The sequence below is a fragment of the Melanostigma gelatinosum genome (assembly GCF_949748355.1).
Source record: "Melanostigma gelatinosum genome assembly, chromosome: 5".
Lineage (NCBI taxonomy): Eukaryota > Metazoa > Chordata > Actinopteri > Perciformes > Zoarcidae > Melanostigma > Melanostigma gelatinosum.
Genome location: NC_136638.1, coordinates 11343304 through 11363057, shown reverse-complemented (window position 1 = coordinate 11363057; position 19754 = coordinate 11343304). Strand labels below are relative to the sequence as shown.

At 26.9% G+C, this 19754-nt stretch overlaps 1 protein-coding gene across 1 annotated transcript; it reads left to right on the top strand.

Moving 5' to 3' along the window:
• Positions 1–12523: 12523 nt before the first annotated feature.
• On the top strand, positions 12524–14252 carry LOC306777594 (uncharacterized protein; the record flags this gene model as incomplete). The annotated part of the gene is made up of 5 exons (XM_079268757.1): positions 12524–13068; positions 13153–13225; positions 13461–13637; positions 13741–13891; positions 13997–14252. The coding sequence occupies 5 exons, from the start codon at positions 12524–12526 to the stop codon at positions 14011–14013; spliced, it is 963 nt and encodes a 320-aa protein (XP_079124883.1). The 3' UTR covers positions 14014–14252.
• Positions 14253–19754: the final 5502 nt, after the last annotated feature.

The following is a 19754-nucleotide window of genomic DNA, read 5'->3' as shown; positions in this document are numbered from 1 at the left end:
ATATTTTTTTAGTTACTTTGGAAAAAAAAATATTTTTTTAGTTACTTTGGAAAAAAAAATATTTTTTTAGTTACTTTGGAAAAAAAAATATTTTTTTAGTTACTTTGGAAAAAAAAATATTTTTTTAGTTACTTTGGAAAAAAAAATATTTTTTTAGTTACTTTGGAAAAAAAAATATTTTTTTAGTTACTTTGGAAACAATTTACTTTTTTAGTTACTTTGGAAAAAAAAATATTTTTTTAGTTACTTTGGAAAAAAAGTTACTTTTTTAGTTACTTTGGAAAAAAAGTTACTTTTTTAGTTACTTTGGAAAAAAAGTTACTTTTTTAGTTACTTTGGAAAAAAAAAAAAAATTTTAGTTACTTTGGAAAAAAAAAATTTTTTTTAGTTACTTTGGAAATTTTTTTTTTTTTTTTAGTTTCTTTGGAAAAAAAGTTACTTTTTTAGTTACTTTGGAAAAAAAGTTACTTTTTTAGTTACTTTGGAAAAAAAATATTTTTTTAGTTACTTTGGAAAAAAAAATATTTTTTTAGTTACTTTGGAAAAAAATATTTTTTTTTAGTTACTTTGGAAAAAAAAAATTTTTTTTAGTTACTTTGGAAAAAAAGTTACTTTTTTAGTTACTTTGGAAAAAAAATATTTTTTTAGTTACTTTGGAAAAAAAATATTCTTTTAGTTACTTTGGAAAAAAAGTTACTTTTTTAGTTACTTTGGAAAAAAGTTACTTTTTTAGTTACTTTGGGAAAAAAATATTTTTTTAGTTACTTTGGAAAAAAAGTTACTTTTTTAGTTACTTTGGAAAAAAAGTTACTTTTTTAGTTACTTTGGAAAAAAAGTTACTTTTTTAGTTACTTTGGAAAAAAAGTTACTTTTTTAGTTACTTTGGAAAAAAAGTTACTTTTTTAGTTACTTTGGAAAAAATTTTACTTTTTTAGTTACTTTGGAAAAAAAAATATTTTTTTAGTTACTTTGGAAAAAAAGTTACTTTTTTAGTTACTTTGGAAAAAAAGTTACTTTTTTAGTTACTTTGGAAAAAAAAATTTTTTTTAGTTACTTTGGAAAAAAATTTACTTTTTTAGTTACTTTGGAAAAAATTTACTTTTTTAGTTACTTTGGAAAAAAAAATATTTTTTTAGTTACTTTGGAAAAAAAAATATTTTTTTAGTTACTTTGGAAAAAAAAATATTTTTTTAGTTACTTTGGAAAAAAAATATTTTTTTAGTTACTTTGGAAAAAAAAATATTTTTTTAGTTACTTTGGAAAAAAAAATATTTTTTTAGTTACTTTGGAAAAAAAAATATTTTTTTAGTTACTTTGGAAAAAAAAATATTTTTTTAGTTACTTTGGAAAAAAAAATATTTTTTTAGTTACTTTGGAAAAAAAAATATTTTTTTAGTTACTTTGGAAAAAAAAATATTTTTTTAGTTACTTTGGAAAAAAAAATATTTTTTTAGTTACTTTGGAAAAAAAAATATTTTTTTTGTTACTTTGGAAAAAAAAATATTTTTTTAGTTACTTTGGAAAAAAAAATATTTTTTTAGTTACTTTGGAAAAAAAAATATTTTTTTAGTTACTTTGGAAAAAAAAATATTTTTTTAGTTACTTTGGAAAAAAAAATATTTTTTTAGTTACTTTGGAAAAAAAAATATTTTTTTAGTTACTTTGGAAAAAAAAATATTTTTTTAGTTACTTTGGAAAAAAAAATATTTTTTTAGTTACTTTGGAAAAAAAAATATTTTTTTAGTTACTTTGGAAAAAAAAAAATTTTTTTAGTTACTTTGGAAAAAAAAATATTTTTTTAGTTACTTTGGAAAAAAAATATTTTTTTAGTTACTTTGGAAACAATTTACTTTTTTAGTTACTTTGGAAAAAAAAATATTTTTTTAGTTACTTTGGAAAAAAAGTTACTTTTTTAGTTACTTTGGAAAAAAAGTTACTTTTTTAGTTACTTTGGAAAAAAAGTTACTTTTTTAGTTACTTTGGAAAAAAAAAAATTTTTTTAGTTACTTTGGAAAAAAAAATATTTTTTTAGTTACTTTGGAAAAAAATTTTTTTTTTTAGTTTCTTTGGAAAAAAAGTTACTTTTTTAGTTACTTTGGAAAAAAAGTTACTTTTTTAGTTACTTTGGAAAAAAATATATTTTTTTAGTTACTTTGGAAAAAAAAATATTTTTTTAGTTACTTTGGAAAAAAAATATTTTTTTAGTTACTTTGGAAAAAAAAAATTTTTTTTAGTTACTTTGGAAAAAAAAATTTTTTTTAGTTACTTTGGAAAAAAAGTTACTTTTTTAGTTACTTTGGAAAAAAAATATTTTTTTAGTTACTTTGGAAAAAAAAATATTTTTTTAGTTACTTTGGAAAAAAAGTTACTTTTTTAGTTACTTTGGAAAAAAGTTACTTTTTTAGTTACTTTGGAAAAAAAAATATTTTTTTAGTTACTTTGGAAAAAAAGTTACTTTTTTAGTTACTTTGGAAAAAAAGTTACTTTTTTAGTTACTTTGGAAAAAAAGTTACTTTTTTAGTTACTTTGGAAAAAAAAATATTTTTTTAGTTACTTTGGAAAAAAAGTTACTTTTTTAGTTACTTTGGAAAAAAAGTTACTTTTTTAGTTACTTTGGAAAAAAGTTACTTTTTTAGTTACTTTGGAAAAAAAAATATTTTTTTAGTTACTTTGGAAAAAAAAGTTACTTTTTTAGTTACTTTGGAAAAAAAATATTTTTTTAGTTACTTTGGAAAAAAAGTTACTTTTTTAGTTACTTTGGAAAAAAAATATTTTTTTAGTTACTTTGGAAAAAAAAATATTTTTTTAGTTACTTTGGAAAAAAAGTTACTTTTTTTAGTTACTTTGGAAAAAAGTTACTTTTTTAGTTACTTTGGAAAAAAAATATTTTTTTAGTTACTTTGGAAAAAAATTTACTTTTTTAGTTACTTTGGAAAAAAAGTTACTTTTTTAGTTACTTTGGAAAAAAAGTTACTTTTTTAGTTACTTTGGAAAAAAAGTTACTTTTTTAGTTACTTTGGAAAAAAATTTACTTTTTTAGTTACTTTGGAAAAAAAAATATTTTTTTAGTTACTTTGGAAAAAAAAATATTTTTTTAGTTACTTTGGAAAAAAAATATTTTTTTAGTTACTTTGGGAAAAAAAATATTTTTTTAGTTACTTTGGAAAAAAAAATATTTTTTTAGTTACTTTGGAAAAAAAGTTACTTTTTTTAGTTACTTTGGAAAAAAGTTACTTTTTTAGTTACTTTGGAAAAAAAAATATTTTTTTAGTTACTTTGGAAAAATTTTTACTTTTTTAGTTACTTTGGAAAAAAAGTTACTTTTTTAGTTACTTTGGAAAAAAAGTTACTTTTTTAGTTACTTTGGAAAAAAAGTTACTTTTTTAGTTACTTTGGAAAAAAATTTACTTTTTTAGTTACTTTGGAAAAAAAAATATTTTTTTAGTTACTTTGGAAAAAAAAATATTTTTTTAGTTACTTTGGAAAAAAAATATTTTTTTAGTTACTTTGGAAAAAAATATATTTTTTTAGTTACTTTGGAAAAAAAATATTTTTTTAGTTACTTTGGAAAAAAAAATATTTTTTTAGTTACTTTGGAAAAAAAATATTTTTTTAGTTACTTTGGAAAAAAATATATTTTTTTAGTTACTTTGGAAAAAAAAATATTTTTTTAGTTACTTTGGAAAAAAAAATATTTCTTTAGTTACTTTGGAAAAAAAAATATTTTTTTAGTTACTTTGGAAAAAAAAATATTTTTTTAGTTACTTTGGAAAAAAAAATATTTTTTTAGTTACTTTGGAAAAAAAAATATTTTTTTAGTTACTTTGGAAAAAAATATATTTTTTTAGTTACTTTGTAAAAAAAAATATTTTTTTAGTTACTTTGGAAAAAAAAATATTTTTTTAGTTACTTTGGAAACAATTTACTTTTTTAGTTACTTTGGAAAAAAAAATATTTTTTTAGTTACTTTGGAAAAAAAGTTACTTTTTTAGTTACTTTGGAAAAAAAGTTACTTTTTTAGTTACTTTGGAAAAAAAGTTACTTTTTTAGTTACTTTGGAAAAAAAATATTTTTTTAGTTACTTTGGAAAAAAATATATTTTTTTAGTTACTTTGGAAAAAAAAATATTTTTTTAGTTACTTTGGAAAAAAAAATATTTTTTTAGTTACTTTGGAAAAAAAAATATTTTTTTAGTTACTTTGGAAAAAAAAATAATTTTTTAGTTACTTTGGAAAAAAAAATATTTTTTTAGTTACTTTGGAAAAAAATATATTTTTTTAGTTACTTTGGAAAAAAATATATATTTTTAGTTACTTTGTAAAAAAAAATATTTTTTTAGTTACTTTGGAAAAAAAAATATTTTTTTAGTTACTTTGGAAAAAAATATATTTTTTTAGTTACTTTGGAAAAAAAAATATTTTTTTAGTTACTTTGGAAAAAAAAATATTTTTTTAGTTACTTTGGAAACAATTTACTTTTTTAGTTACTTTGGAAAAAAAAATATTTTTTTAGTTACTTTGGAAAAAAAGTTACTTTTTTAGTTACTTTGGAAAAAAAGTTACTTTTTTAGTTACTTTGGAAAAAAAGTTACTTTTTTAGTTACTTTGGAAAAAAAATATTTTTTTAGTTACTTTGGAAAAAAATATATTTTTTTAGTTACTTTGGAAAAAAAAATATTTTTTTAGTTACTTTGGAAGAAAAAATATTTTTTTAGTTACTTTGGAAAAAAAAATATTTTTTTAGTTACTTTGGAAAAAAAAATATTTTTTTAGTTACTTTGGAAAAAAAAATATTTTTTTAGTTACTTTGGAAAAAAAAATATTTTTTTAGTTACTTTGGAAAAAAATATATTTTTTTAGTTACTTTGTAAAAAAAAATATTTTTTTAGTTACTTTGGAAAAAAAAATATTTTTTTAGTTACTTTGGAAAAAAAATATTTTTTTAGTTACTTTGGAAAAAAAAAATTTTTTTTAGTTACTTTGGAAAAAAAAAATATTTTTAGTTACTTTGGAAAAAAAGTTACTTTTTTAGTTACTTTGGAAAAAAAATATTTTTTTAGTTACTTTGGAAAAAAAAATATTTTTTTAGTTACTTTGGAAAAAAAGTTACTTTTTTAGTTACTTTGGAAAAAAGTTACTTTTTTAGTTACTTTGGAAAAAAATATATTTTTTTAGTTACTTTGGAAAAAAAGTTACTTTTTTAGTTACTTTGGAAAAAAAGTTACTTTTTTAGTTACTTTGGAAAAAAAGTTACTTTTTTAGTTACTTTGGAAAAAAAAATATTTTTTTAGTTACTTTGGAAAAAAAGTTACTTTTTTAGTTACTTTGGAAAAAAAGTTACTTTTTTAGTTACTTTGGAAAAAAGTTACTTTTTTAGTTACTTTGGAAAAAAAAATATTTTTTTAGTTACTTTGGAAAAAAAAGTTACTTTTTTAGTTACTTTGGAAAAAAAATATTTTTTTAGTTACTTTGGAAAAAAAGTTACTTTTTTAGTTACTTTGGAAAAAAAATATTTTTTTAGTTACTTTGGAAAAAAAAATATTTTTTTAGTTACTTTGGAAAAAAAGTTACTTTTTTTAGTTACTTTGGAAAAAAGTTACTTTTTTAGTTACTTTGGAAAAAAAATATTTTTTTAGTTACTTTGGAAAAAAATTTACTTTTTTAGTTACTTTGGAAAAAAAGTTACTTTTTTAGTTACTTTGGAAAAAAAGTTACTTTTTTAGTTACTTTGGAAAAAAAGTTACTTTTTTAGTTACTTTGGAAAAAAAGTTACTTTTTTAGTTACTTTGGAAAAAAATTTACTTTTTTAGTTACTTTGGAAAAAAAAATATTTTTTTAGTTACTTTGGAAAAAAAAATATTTTTTTAGTTACTTTGGAAAAAAAATATTTTTTTAGTTACTTTGGAAAAAAAAATATTTTTTTAGTTACTTTGGAAAAAAAAATATTTTTTTAGTTACTTTGGAAAAAAAAATATTTTTTTAGTTACTTTGGAAAAAAAATATTTTTTTAGTTACTTTGGAAAAAAATATATTTTTTTAGTTACTTTGGAAAAAAAAATATTTTTTTAGTTACTTTGGAAAAAAAAATATTTCTTTAGTTACTTTGGAAAAAAAAATATTTTTTTAGTTACTTTGGAAAAAAAAATATTTTTTTTGTTACTTTGGAAAAAAAAATATTTTTTTAGTTACTTTGGAAAAAAAAATATTTTTTTAGTTACTTTGGAAAAAAAAATATTTTTTTAGTTACTTTGGAAAAAAAATGTTTTTTTAGTTACTTTGGAAAAAAAAATATTTTTTTAGTTACTTTGGAAAAAAAAATATTTTTTTAGTTACTTTGGAAAAAAAAATATTTTTTTAGTTACTTTGGAAAAAAAAATAATTTTTTAGTTACTTTGGAAAAAAAAATATTTTTTTAGTTACTTTGGAAAAAAATATATATTTTTAGTTACTTTGGAAAAAAATATATTTTTTTAGTTACTTTGTAAAAAAAAATATTTTTTTAGTTACTTTGGAAAAAAAAATATTTTTTTAGTTACTTTGGAAAAAAATATATTTTTTTAGTTACTTTGTAAAAAAAAATATTTTTTTAGTTACTTTGGAAAAAAAATATTTTTTTAGTTACTTTGGAAACAATTTACTTTTTTAGTTACTTTGGAAAAAAAAATATTTTTTTAGTTACTTTGGAAAAAAAGTTACTTTTTTAGTTACTTTGGAAAAAAAGTTACTTTTTTAGTTACTTTGGAAAAAAAGTTACTTTTTTAGTTACTTTGGAAAAAAAATATTTTTTTAGTTACTTTGGAAAAAAATATATTTTTTTAGTTACTTTGGAAAAAAAAATATTTTTTTAGTTACTTTGGAAAAAAAAATATTTTTTTAGTTACTTTGGAAAAAAAAATATTTTTTTAGTTACTTTGGAAAAAAAAATATTTTTTTAGTTACTTTGGAAAAAAAAATATTTTTTTAGTTACTTTGGAAAAAAATATATTTTTTTAGTTACTTTGGAAAAAAATATATTTTTTTAGTTACTTTGTAAAAAAAAATATTTTTTTAGTTACTTTGGAAAAAAAAATATTTTTTTAGTTACTTTGGAAACAATTTACTTTTTTAGTTACTTTGGAAAAAAAAATATTTTTTTAGTTACTTTGGAAAAAAAGTTACTTTTTTAGTTACTTTGGAAAAAAAGTTACTTTTTTAGTTACTTTGGAAAAAAAGTTACTTTTTTAGTTACTTTGGAAAAAAAAAATTTTTTTTAGTTACTTTGGAAAAAAAAAATTTTTTTAGTTACTTTGGAAAAAAAAATTTTTTTTTAGTTTCTTTGGAAAAAAAGTTACTTTTTTAGTTACTTTGGAAAAAAAGTTACTTTTTTAGTTACTTTGGAAAAAAAAATATTTTTTTAGTTACTTTGGAAAAAAAGATATTTTTTTAGTTACTTTGGAAAAAAAAAATATTTTTTTAGTTACTTTGGAAAAAAAGTTACTTTTTTAGTTACTTTGGAAAAAAAATATTTTTTTAGTTACTTTGGAAAAAAAAATATTTTTTTAGTTACTTTGGAAAAAAAGTTACTTTTTTAGTTACTTTGGAAAAAAGTTACTTTTTTAGTTACTTTGGAAAAAAAAATATTTTTTTAGTTACTTTGGAAAAAAAGTTACTTTTTTAGTTACTTTGGAAAAAAAGTTACTTTTTTAGTTACTTTGGAAAAAAAGTTACTTTTTTAGTTACTTTGGAAAAAAAGTTACTTTTTTAGTTACTTTGGAAAAAAATTTACTTTTTTAGTTACTTTGGGAAAAAAAATATTTTTTTAGTTACTTTGGAAAAAAAGTTACTTTTTTAGTTACTTTGGAAAAAAATATTTTTTTTAGTTACTTTGGAAAAAAAATATTTTTTTAGTTACTTTGGAAAAAAATTTACTTTTTTAGTTACTTTGGAAAAAAAAATATTTTTTTAGTTACTTTGGAAAAAAAAAAAATTTTTTAGTTACTTTGGAAAAAAAAATATTTTTTTAGTTACTTTGGAAAAAAAAATATTTTTTTAGTTACTTTGGAAAAAAAAATATTTTTTTAGTTACTTTGGAAAAAAAAATATTTTTTTAGTTACTTTGGAAAAAAAAATATTTTTTTAGTTACTTTGGAAAAAAAAATATTTTTTTAGTTACTTTGGGAAAAAAAATATTTTTTTAGTTACTTTGGAAAAAAAAATATTTTTTTAGTTACTTTGGAAAAAAAAATATTTTTTTAGTTACTTTGGAAAAAAAAATATTTTTTTAGTTACTTTGGAAAAAAAAATATTTTTTTAGTTACTTTGGAAAAAAAAATATTTTTTTAGTTACTTTGGAAAAAAAAATATTTTTTTTGTTACTTTGGAAAAAAAAATATTTTTTTAGTTACTTTGGAAAAAAAAATATTTTTTTAGTTACTTTGGAAAAAAAAATATTTTTTTAGTTACTTTGGAAAAAAAATGTTTTTTTAGTTACTTTGGAAAAAAAATATTTTTTTAGTTACTTTGGAAAAAAAAAATTTTTTTTAGTTACTTTGGAAAAAAAAATATTTTTTTAGTTACTTTGGAAAAAAAAATATTTTTTTAGTTACTTTGGAAAAAAAAATATTTTTTTAGTTACTTTGGAAAAAAAAATATTTTTTTAGTTACTTTGGAAAAAAAAATATTTTTTTAGTTACTTTGGAAAAAAAAATATTTTTTTAGTTACTTTGGAAAAAAAAATATTTTTTTAGTTACTTTGGAAAAAAAAATATTTTTTTAGTTACTTTGGAAAAAAAAATATTTTTTTAGTTACTTTGGAAAAAAAATATTTTTTTAGTTACTTTGGAAACAATTTACTTTTTTAGTTACTTTGGAAAAAAAAATATTTTTTTAGTTACTTTGGAAACAATTTACTTTTTTAGTTACTTTGGAAAAAAAAATATTTTTTTAGTTACTTTGGAAAAAAAGTTACTTTTTTAGTTACTTTGGAAAAAAAGTTACTTTTTTAGTTACTTTGGAAAAAAAGTTACTTTTTTAGTTACTTTGGAAAAATTTTTTTTTTTTTAGTTACTTTGGAAAAAAAAATATTTTTTTAGTTACTTTGGAAAAAAAAATTTTTTTTTAGTTTCTTTGGAAAAAAAGTTACTTTTTTAGTTACTTTGGAAAAAAAATATTTTTTTTAGTTACTTTGGAAAAAAAAATATTTTTTTAGTTACTTTGGAAAAAAAGTTACTTTTTTAGTTACTTTGGAAAAAAAATATTTTTTTAGTTACTTTGGAAAAAAAAATATTTTTTTAGTTACTTTGGAAAAAAAGTTACTTTTTTAGTTACTTTGGAAAAAAGTTACTTTTTTAGTTACTTTGGAAAAAAAAATATTTTTTTAGTTACTTTGGAAAAAAAGTTACTTTTTTAGTTACTTTGGAAAAAAAGTTACTTTTTTAGTTACTTTGGAAAAAAGTTACTTTTTTAGTTACTTTGGAAAAAAAATATTTTTTTAGTTACTTTGGAAAAAAAGTTACTTTTTTAGTTACTTTGGAAAAAAAGTTACTTTTTTAGTTACTTTGGAAAAAAGTTACTTTTTTAGTTACTTTGGAAAAAAAAATATTTTTTTAGTTACTTTGGAAAAAAAGTTACTTTTTTAGTTACTTTGGAAAAAAAATATTTTTTTAGTTACTTTGGAAAAAAAGTTACTTTTTTAGTTACTTTGGAAAAAAAATATTTTTTTAGTTACTTTGGAAAAAAAAATATTTTTTTAGTTACTTTGGAAAAAAATTTACTTTTTTAGTTACTTTGGAAAAAAAGTTACTTTTTTAGTTACTTTGGAAAAAAAGTTACTTTTTTAGTTACTTTGGAAAAAAAGTTACTTTTTTAGTTACTTTGGAAAAAATTTTACTTTTTTAGTTACTTTGGAAAAAAAAATATTTTTTTAGTTACTTTGGGAAAAAAAATATTTTTTTAGTTACTTTGGAAAAAAAAATATTTTTTTAGTTACTTTGGAAAAAAATATATATTTTTAGTTACTTTGGAAAAAAAAATATTTTTTTAGTTACTTTGGAAAAAAAAATATTTTTTTAGTTACTTTGGAAAAAAAAATATTTTTTTAGTTACTTTGGAAAAAAATATATTTTTTTAGTTACTTTGGAAAAAAAAATATTTTTTTAGTTACTTTGGAAAAAAAATATATTTTTTTAGTTACTTTGGAAAAAAAAATATTTTTTTAGTTACTTTGGAAAAAATAATATTTTTTTAGTTACTTTGGAAAAAATAATATTTTTTTAGTTACTTTGGAAAAAATAATATTTTTTTAGTTACTTTGGAAAAAAAAATATTTTTTTAGTTACTTTGGAAAAAAAAATATTTTTTTAGTTACTTTGGAAAAAAAAATATTTTTTTAGTTACTTTGGAAACAATTTACTTTTTTAGTTACTTTGGAAAAAAAAATATTTTTTTAGTTACTTTGGAAAAAAAGTTACTTTTTTAGTTACTTTGGAAAAAAAGTTACTTTTTTAGTTACTTTGGAAAAAAAGTTACTTTTTTAGTTACTTTGGAAAAAAAGTTACTTTTTTAGTTACTTTGGAAAAAAAAAAAATTTTTTAGTTACTTTGGAAAAAAAAAATTTTTTTTAGTTACTTTGGAATTTTTTTTTTTTTTTTAGTTTCTTTGGAAAAAAAGTTACTTTTTTAGTTACTTTGGAAAAAAAGTTACTTTTTTAGTTACTTTGGGAAAAAAAATATTTTTTTAGTTACTTTGGAAAAAAAGATATTTTTTTAGTTACTTTGGAAAAAAAAATATTTTTTTAGTTACTTTGGAAAAGAAATTTTTTTTTTAGTTACTTTGGAAAAAAAGTTACTTTTTTAGTTACTTTGGAAAAAAAATATTTTTTTAGTTACTTTGGAAAAAAAAATATTTTTTTAGTTACTTTGGAAAAAAAGTTACTTTTTTAGTTACTTTGGAAAAAAGTTACTTTTTTAGTTACTTTGGAAAAAAAAATATTTTTTTAGTTACTTTGGAAAAAAAGTTACTTTTTTAGTTACTTTGGAAAAAAAGTTACTTTTTTAGTTACTTTGGAAAAAAAGTTACTTTTTTAGTTACTTTGGAAAAAAAGTTACTTTTTTAGTTACTTTGGAAAAAAATTTACTTTTTTAGTTACTTTGGAAAAAAAAATATTTTTTTAGTTACTTTGGAAAAAAAGTTACTTTTTTAGTTACTTTGGAAAAAAAGTTACTTTTTTAGTTACTTTGGAAAAAAAATATTTTTTTAGTTACTTTGGAAAAAAATTTACTTTTTTAGTTACTTTGGAAAAAAAAATATTTTTTTAGTTACTTTGGAAAAAAAAATATTTTTTTAGTTACTTTGGAAAAAAAAATATTTTTTTAGTTACTTTGGAAAAAAAAATATTTTTTTAGTTACTTTGGAAAAAAAAATATTTTTTTAGTTACTTTGGAAAAAAAAATATTTTTTTAGTTACTTTGGAAAAAAAAATATTTTTTTAGTTACTTTGGAAAAAAAAATATTTTTTTAGTTACTTTGGAAAAAAAAATATTTTTTTAGTTACTTTGGAAAAAAAAATATTTTTTTAGTTACTTTGGAAAAAAAATATTTTTTTAGTTACTTTGGAAAAAAAAATATTTTTTTAGTTACTTTGGAAAAAAAAATATTTTTTTAGTTACTTTGGAAAAAAAAATATTTTTTTAGTTACTTTGGAAAAAAAAATATTTTTTTAGTTACTTTGGAAAAAAAAAATTTTTTTTAGTTACTTTGGAAAAAAAAATATTTTTTTAGTTACTTTGGAAAAAAAAATTTTTTTTAGTTACTTTGGAAAAAAAAAAATTTTTTTAGTTACTTTGGAAAAAAAAAAATTTTTTTAGTTACTTTGGAAAAAAAATATTTTTTTAGTTACTTTGGAAAAAAAAATTTTTTTTTAGTTACTTTGGGGAAAAAAATATTTTTTTAGTTACTTTGGAAAAAAAAAAATTTTTTTAGTTACTTTGGAAAAAAAAATATTTTTTTAGTTACTTTGGAAAAAAAAATATTTTTTTAGTTACTTTGGAAAAAAAAATATTTTTTTAGTTACTTTGGAAAAAAAAATATTTTTTTAGTTACTTTGGAAAAAAAAATATTTTTTTAGTTACTTTGGAAAAAAAAATATTTTTTTAGTTACTTTGGAAAAAAAAATATTTTTTTAGTTACTTTGGAAAAAAAAATATTTTTTTAGTTACTTTGGAAAAAAAAATATTTTTTTAGTTACTTTGGAAACAATTTACTTTTTTAGTTACTTTGGAAAAAAAAAATTTTTTTTAGTTACTTTGGAAAAAAAGTTACTTTTTTAGTTACTTTGGAAAAAAAGTTACTTTTTTAGTTACTTTGGAAAAAAAGTTACTTTCCAGGGAGGAGAATTCAAGGTACGCTTCGAAATCCCTGAGTCTACTTTGAAATAACTCACTTTTCCGTCTTTTTTGTTTTTTAATATTCCCTTTTCTCCTTGACTTGATAGAAAGTTGCTGGAGGTGCAGTCTCTCCTTACACAAAAAGATGAGGAGATAAAGGCCATGGGGACGAGCCACGTCGCCCTGACGGAAAAGGCCCAGGAACTGCTAGAGGAGGTCAACCAGCAGAAAGGGGAAATAATGGAACCGCTCCAACAAGAAAGAGAAGAGAAAGTTCAAGTTCAGACAGCCCTTCAGGAGGAAAGGGGAGCTTTGGAGGTCGAAAGAGAAGTCAGGTCAGAGGTGGTCCGGCTACAGATCGAGCTTGAGAGAGTAGACGAGGAAAGGAAGAGTCTTCTGTCTCAAGTAGAGCTCACGGACCGGTCCAGGCTTGCTCTTGAACATCGACTGAACATGGCAGAGCAGGACAGAAACCGGCCTCACCCGGATGAGATTGAACAAGCGGGTTTGATCGTCCATGCCCAGTTCGACCTTATGGAGGAGAAGACCCAGAGTCTGCACCGCGAGTTGGACGAGCTGAGACGAGATGGACGCGCTCTGCAGGAGCAGGTGGAGCTGCTGACTCAGGAGAAGGTCACGCTGCAGTGGGAGTTGGAGGAGCAGCGGCAGGAACTTCAAAGACAAATGGATGAAGCGCAGGAGAAAAGGTGAACAGGATTGGATTCTTGAGTTATGAGTTCTTTTTTTTTTTACAATCAGCACATTTTAACTCCTCATTCCTTTCCTCAAAGCTCCCAAGTTTCAGAGAGCGGACACTGGAGGAAACAATATGAGGAGCTGTTTGCGAAGGTCAGGCCCTTCCAGGTCAGTCATTTCCACACCGGGTCAAATATGACATAGCCCAAACGATGTGAAATGTGAAAGGTGTTTGTTGTGATGCAACCACAGATATTTATCACTCATCTCTGTAGCTTTTAGTGTCTTTTAGCACTGTTTTAATTCAGTTTCAACCTTGTTTCCAGCTGTATGTCGGTGTTGTAATAGCAGCTCGTTGCTGAGTTGAAGCCCTCTCAATGTTCACTCGGTTGTGCGCCCACAGGACCAGCTCAATGCGTTTGCAGCCGAGCGAAATACACTCGTCAATGAAAACGGAGCGAACCAGGAGGAGTTGAACAAGTTGTCCGATGCCTACGCCCGTCTGCTGGGCCACCAGAACCAGAAGCAGAAGATCAAGCATGTGATGAAGCTGAAAGATGAGAATGTCAGCCTAAAACAGGTGATGCATGAGAACGGCACCGACTGCTCTCCAAAGCCACATCGTGCACGTTTGGTCTCGCTCTCATGCGCCGGTCCTTCATCCCCTCTTTGTGTCTGTGTAGGAGGTGTCTAAGCTTCAGTCCCAGGTGAGCCGGCAGAAGAGAGATCTGGAGCAGCTGAAGTGGAAGCGCCCCGGTAGTCCTCGTCGGTTTGATCCCAGCAAAGCTTTCCATCACGACAAGGAGAACCGGCGAACAGAAACCCTGAAAGAAGGTGCGTACTGAACTGCAACACAATGAAAGCATATCGAGGTAGAGCGTATGAGATATGTGTGATGAGAACAGTTCTGTGATTTTTCTTCTTTGCTTGTTTTGTCAGGAAACCATTATGCATAATGGAGCTCTTCTGCCAGACAAGACCTGAAAACTAAATGACATTTCTATGGTTTGGTCTTTTTTGTACTTATTTGTGTCAGTTTTGTTAACTTCGTAATACTTGCACAGAGAGTGAGGATGTATATTTACATTTTAATAATAAACGTTAGCAGCAGATTTTATGTGTGCAAGAGCAGTGTGTTGAAATAATGAGATGGATGGCTGTAAGTCTACTTCTTTCTAAATCGTTCTTCTTTGTAAATAAAGACAACTTTTAACTTCCTAAACAAAAGCATTACTGAGATTTATTTTCTTCCCAAGTGTTAAAATGCTTTTCTTTTTTCTTTATTTTTTTTATTTGGATCATCTCGGCCATGTCTGTCCTCAGCCAGTAGAGGGCACTGTAGGACTGCAGCCACAGGTTGGAGTGCAGCAAAAGGCCATTGCAGCCCATGTTTCATCCACACCTGCTACAAAGAACACAACTTCACCCTCTGTGTAGAGAGGAGCCTCGGGTTTTGTGTCATGACGGTTTATTTCCATCAGTTGATAAGACACAGCCAGCAAGTATTGGGCCAGAAATTGACCTTTTTACAAGCTAGTTGTGGAGTGACGAGCTAGTCTCACTCGCCCTCCAGGTAGTGAATGCTGCGTAACTCATGGCAGCACTGCTCCACGCTGCCTCGCTTCACCTCGGGCTCTTCACGGCCGGACGGAGCCGTCCACAGCTGCCGCTCCTGTCTGGCCCTTTTTTTTTGAAGTGGAGAAAGTTTCCATAGCCACGTGTTAAGAAGTCCTGCTGTTGCTTTGCAAAGCTCCAGTTCATCAAACTACCATTTAAAACTCTTCACACTTTAATGGAGACTTAATGGCTAGGCAATCAGATCCCCCTTATCCACTTAGTCTGGTTAGCCTCCACTTCAAGAGGAGGTATGATGGAGCTCCAACAGAGGCGCATCATGGCTGACACCTGAAGTTAAATTCAAAATAGCAATACATTGTTTGAAGGGGAACATCCAAATAATGCCTTGTGAGAATAATAAGGATTTTGGGGATTTCGCAAGGTTTGTTATTGGAGATGTTAAAGGCGACTATGAAACCAAACAGCCTGAATTCAAACGAGGCCAGAGACGTGCTTTGCACACTAATGATGGTTCGGATAAATGCATAGATAGATCGACTTTATTTCAGACTCGGGGTCCATACAGACGGATACATAAAAAAACAAACAATAAAAGTACAGAGGCCTAGCAACGCCTTACAAAGAGACAGCTGTACCAATGTCGTCACAGCTGGACTGGTAGCGTGTGGTGCTAAACCTTATGTTGGTTAAAACAAGTATGATCCCATTTACAGAGTCATTCAGTCGACAGATGAATTTGTACATGAGATTTCTTAAAACTGTTTGGAAAGTGTTGACTCGTGCAGCCACACACATTTCACTGGCACTACTCCATCTCGGTCTCTTTAAAAGTATTCTCATGGCGTCATTGTACGCTACTTGAAGTCTCTGTAAACTCTTTTTTTTGTAGTTTGACCACAAGTGTGCAGTGTAGAGTGGAGTACAATATGCTCTGAACAGAGACATCTTCACTCCATCTGTACACAGACCAGACATGCGTGAGAGACTGTTTGCTTGTGCAGACATCATACGACATTGCCTGGAAATGTCGTTATCATCAGACATGTGTTCTGTTAAAAAATTACCAAGATATTTCACTTCACTACAGACACCAAGATTATTGTCAGACAATTTGAAGTCTGGGAAGTTTAGACATTTGTCCTCTTTAGTTGGACAGATCAGGATAGCACTCTTACTGGCGCTGTATTTGATGTCATGTTCCACACCGTACACAGTACATATAGTGAGGAGCTGCTGAAGACCAGCGCTAGAAGGACTAAAGATCACCAGATCATCTGCATACATGATGTGATTAACCAGAGTATTTCCCATCATGCACCAGTATTACAGGCTTTCAGTTGCTTGGACAGATCATCAACATACAGATTAAACAGAACTTGTCTGACACCATTGCTAACCCCAAATGGGGCTGACACACTTTTACCCCATTTTACTCTCATACTCTGGTGCGCATACCAGTAAGCCAGAATTCTCACTATGTATGTGGGGACACCTCTTTGGCTCAGTTTAAAAAATAATTTACTATGATTAACACGATCAAAAGCTTTGGAGGCATCAATAAAACACATAAGAAGTGATGAGTTTTGACCTCTGTATTTGTTTACAGTTTCCTTTAAGGCATATAAACACAAGTCAGTGCCATGTTTGGCTTTGAAGCCCAACTGGTGATCTGTGGAGGTGATGAAGTCCTGTATTCTGTCCAGCAGAATTCTTTCTAGGACTTTTGACAGGAGGCTGGCCAAAGCAATGGGCCTGTAATTCTCTAGGCTACATACTTCACCAGCTTTGTTTTTAATGACTGGCACTAAGAGAACAGACAGCATTGAGTCTGGTAACAAGCCGTGAATCATGAAGCCAGTAAAACAAATAGCGAGGAGAGGAGCTAGCCTCGGACTAGCATATTGAAGGTGTTCAGCAGTAATATGGTCTAAGCCACTTGCTTTGCCTTCAGACAGTTTGTTGATAGCTTGGTGCACCTCATATGATGTAATTACCATTCACTCATTACTCTCAGAACTGTCCACGCTGTACAAATCACTTTTGATGCAGTTAAATAAGGTGCTATAATGCTGTCGCCATAACTCAGCAATGTTGTCTGTTCCTGAGATTCCATCTATAGTGCATGGTAAAGATGTTTTACAGTTAAGATCTCTCACTTCTTTCCAAAAATCAACTAGGTTGTTGCTTAGCAGCTTCTTGGCCATGGAGTCAGCCCTCATGGCTTGATCATTCTTGCAAATGAAGCGAATGGCATACTTATATCTTGCATTGGTGAGCTTCTTGTACTCAAGCACTGGTCCTTGTCTGGGTCTACCAGCTAGAGCCCATGATTTGAAGGCTTCACAGGCTTCAGCACGATACTCAGCTACATACTCGTTCCAGCCAGGTTTGATGTTACGGGTCTTATTATGATGCTTGTAGTAGGGCTTGCTGTCTTTATACAGAGCACTTACTGTATCATTGTACATGAAGCAGAGATCTCTCCTATGCCCCACATCCTTACAGTTAACGTCAGTACACATAGCTGCATCTCTAGCTAGATGAATATGACTGAAGGACTGGTCTGTACGAGCAGAATACACTAAGACGTCCTCTTCAGTGAGAGTTGACCAGTCAAGTTTTTCTGTGTTGACACTATTTCCATTTCTAGATAGCGCCGGCAGATGTTCAACATTTATCGACATAGCAAAAGGTATATGATCAGTTGTTGCTGCGCCATAAAGAATGCCCATACATCCCAATGAAGCATGAGCATCAGCTGTACGAATACAATGGTCCAGCCATGATGTAGTGTGCCAGGCCTCACTAATGTATGTATAGCTATCTGTAGGCAAAAGCACTTTGCTTGATAATATAAAATAATTGTCTTTACAAAACTGAGCCATGTGCTTGGCAAATACTGAGCTTGTGTCTGAGATATCTGCATTCATATCCCCAATAACATAAACACTAGAAGAAGTATTATCTTGAATGAAGGAATTGATGAAGGCAAGCCTATTTAGATATTCATCCTCATTGCATAGATTAAGTTTCCAGCATGTTGTCTCGTTAACATTTTTCCTCCAGCCAGGATCCAAATTGGCATTCTCATTAGACTGAGTCTGAACTTTGAACATGGTGGGCAGTGACTGCAGAGACGCGTAACCAGCCTGACGCGTCTGGAGCAATGTTGCACTGTTCACTCTCTGAACTCCCACTGTCAGGGGGACAATTATAACCTCATTTACACAAGTCAAACAGAATAAGTCAAAACAGTTCCCACAGTTAACACGGCCCTCGCCGAGCAGACGTTCCAAACCCCGCTCGTGGGGTCGGTTGGGACTGTTGTGGAGGTTGTTCACCCGGTGGGAGACACACAGGGTTTTCGGCTGGGGGGCGAGGACACCGCCGGAAAGTAGAGCGCCGGCAGGAACGGCATGGACACCGCCGGAAAGTAGAGCGCCGGCAGGAAGCGCATGGTACTCTGGCCATAGGAGGGAGACCTCGTGGACACAACACATAAAGACATGTTGACATAAAATGGTACACATCTGATCCATTTTTATTCTGCTAGATTTCAAAAGCCAAATGGTAGAACTGAATCCACCCTTCAATATTTAATACCTCGAGGCCAGGCGGTTGAAAGCTAAAGGGATGAAGTGATGTTTAGATTTGATCAGACCTTTCTTGATGACACCCGGGCATTACAAGTCCACTTTCTTTTAATTACTTTCGATATAGATATTTTTACGACGCTCCTGTGAAATTCTACCAGACAGCTTGAGGCTTTGAGAGAATAATAACTCTGAGACGGCGCTGAGGGCACGCACGCAACACCCCGAACTCAAATAAGAGCTTTGAAGTGAGCCGAAAACTGAACAATTCATTATTTCATTGGAAATCAAAGGCCAGGGATGAAAAGCTTCGGTGCAACAAGGTGTGCCGAAAAGTCATTAGATGATATTTGACTCAAATCTCTAAATCTGACAATTATTGTTAGCCTATGCGGGCGATGTCAAAGATCAAGGAAAGTGATTGGTGCAAAGATTCCATCTCCATGACCTGGCTCGACTTCAAGCTGTCGTTCACCGGGATGATTCTCAATTCCTGAAAATAATCGGATAGTCAACCCCAAAATGTCCCAACATCCAAAAGACAGCATCCAGTCATTTCCTCAAAGCGCCGCCAGAAAGAACGCCCCCAACATCATCATCATCATCATCATCATCATCACCACCGCGGCTACTGTCAGGGTGTCCATAAGGTCACCCGACACCTTGCTCTCCAGTTTAGCAGCTAAAGTGCTCCAGAGTGGGAATGATCGGTGCCAGATTACAGACTTGTCATTAGTGTTATTAGTCAAATCCCATTTGTGATGGATACTCTCCAGAGCTGGAAGTTCAGCTCCTGTTTCAAGGTGAAAAACATATTTAGCAGTCATTTGGAAACTATATAGACCTTTTGTGGACATCCTATAGTGCACTGCAGATTATTGGATTGAAAGTGAATCATTTTAACGGCGTCTTTAACAATGCACCTGTGCCAGGCATTGCAGCATTGGCAGAGCGCTCTATCTGGCCCGCCCGCCACTCCTCTATCCCTCTTGGCTGGGTGCCAGCAGGCTCCTTGGCACACGAGATTGGTTGAATTATAGATCCTGCCTGTGCTACTCTTTACTTTCATCCCTGGTTATTGAACACATCAATTTTAAAACTGGAGATCTTGAGGGAATACAGAGAAACTTGCTTTCACTGTGTTTGAGCTCTCAGTGCAGCCGAGCAGTTGGTAGTTGGAAATGAAAAGCACTACAGAGAACATCTCCAACCTGGCCACCTTTCCCCGTTACAACTCCACCTGGGAGGTGAGAGAGAGAGAGCGCCGTCAGCCATAACCAAACCCAATTCAACCCATGCTGTCTGGAGTCCTGAGTGGCACCTCTGCCGCGCTGACAAACACCATATGTCATGTTCTGATCACAAAGTGTCGCTTCGAGGACTTCCAGGCCCATCAGTGACCTTAAGTGGTTAGTTTAAAGCGGAGTCGAGAGGCAACTGTGAGAAGTTATTGTCTTTATCAGTCCGTCTATCTCTGTCTTACAGGATCTTAAAGAACAACAACTCTGCCTTTAAAGTTAGAAATG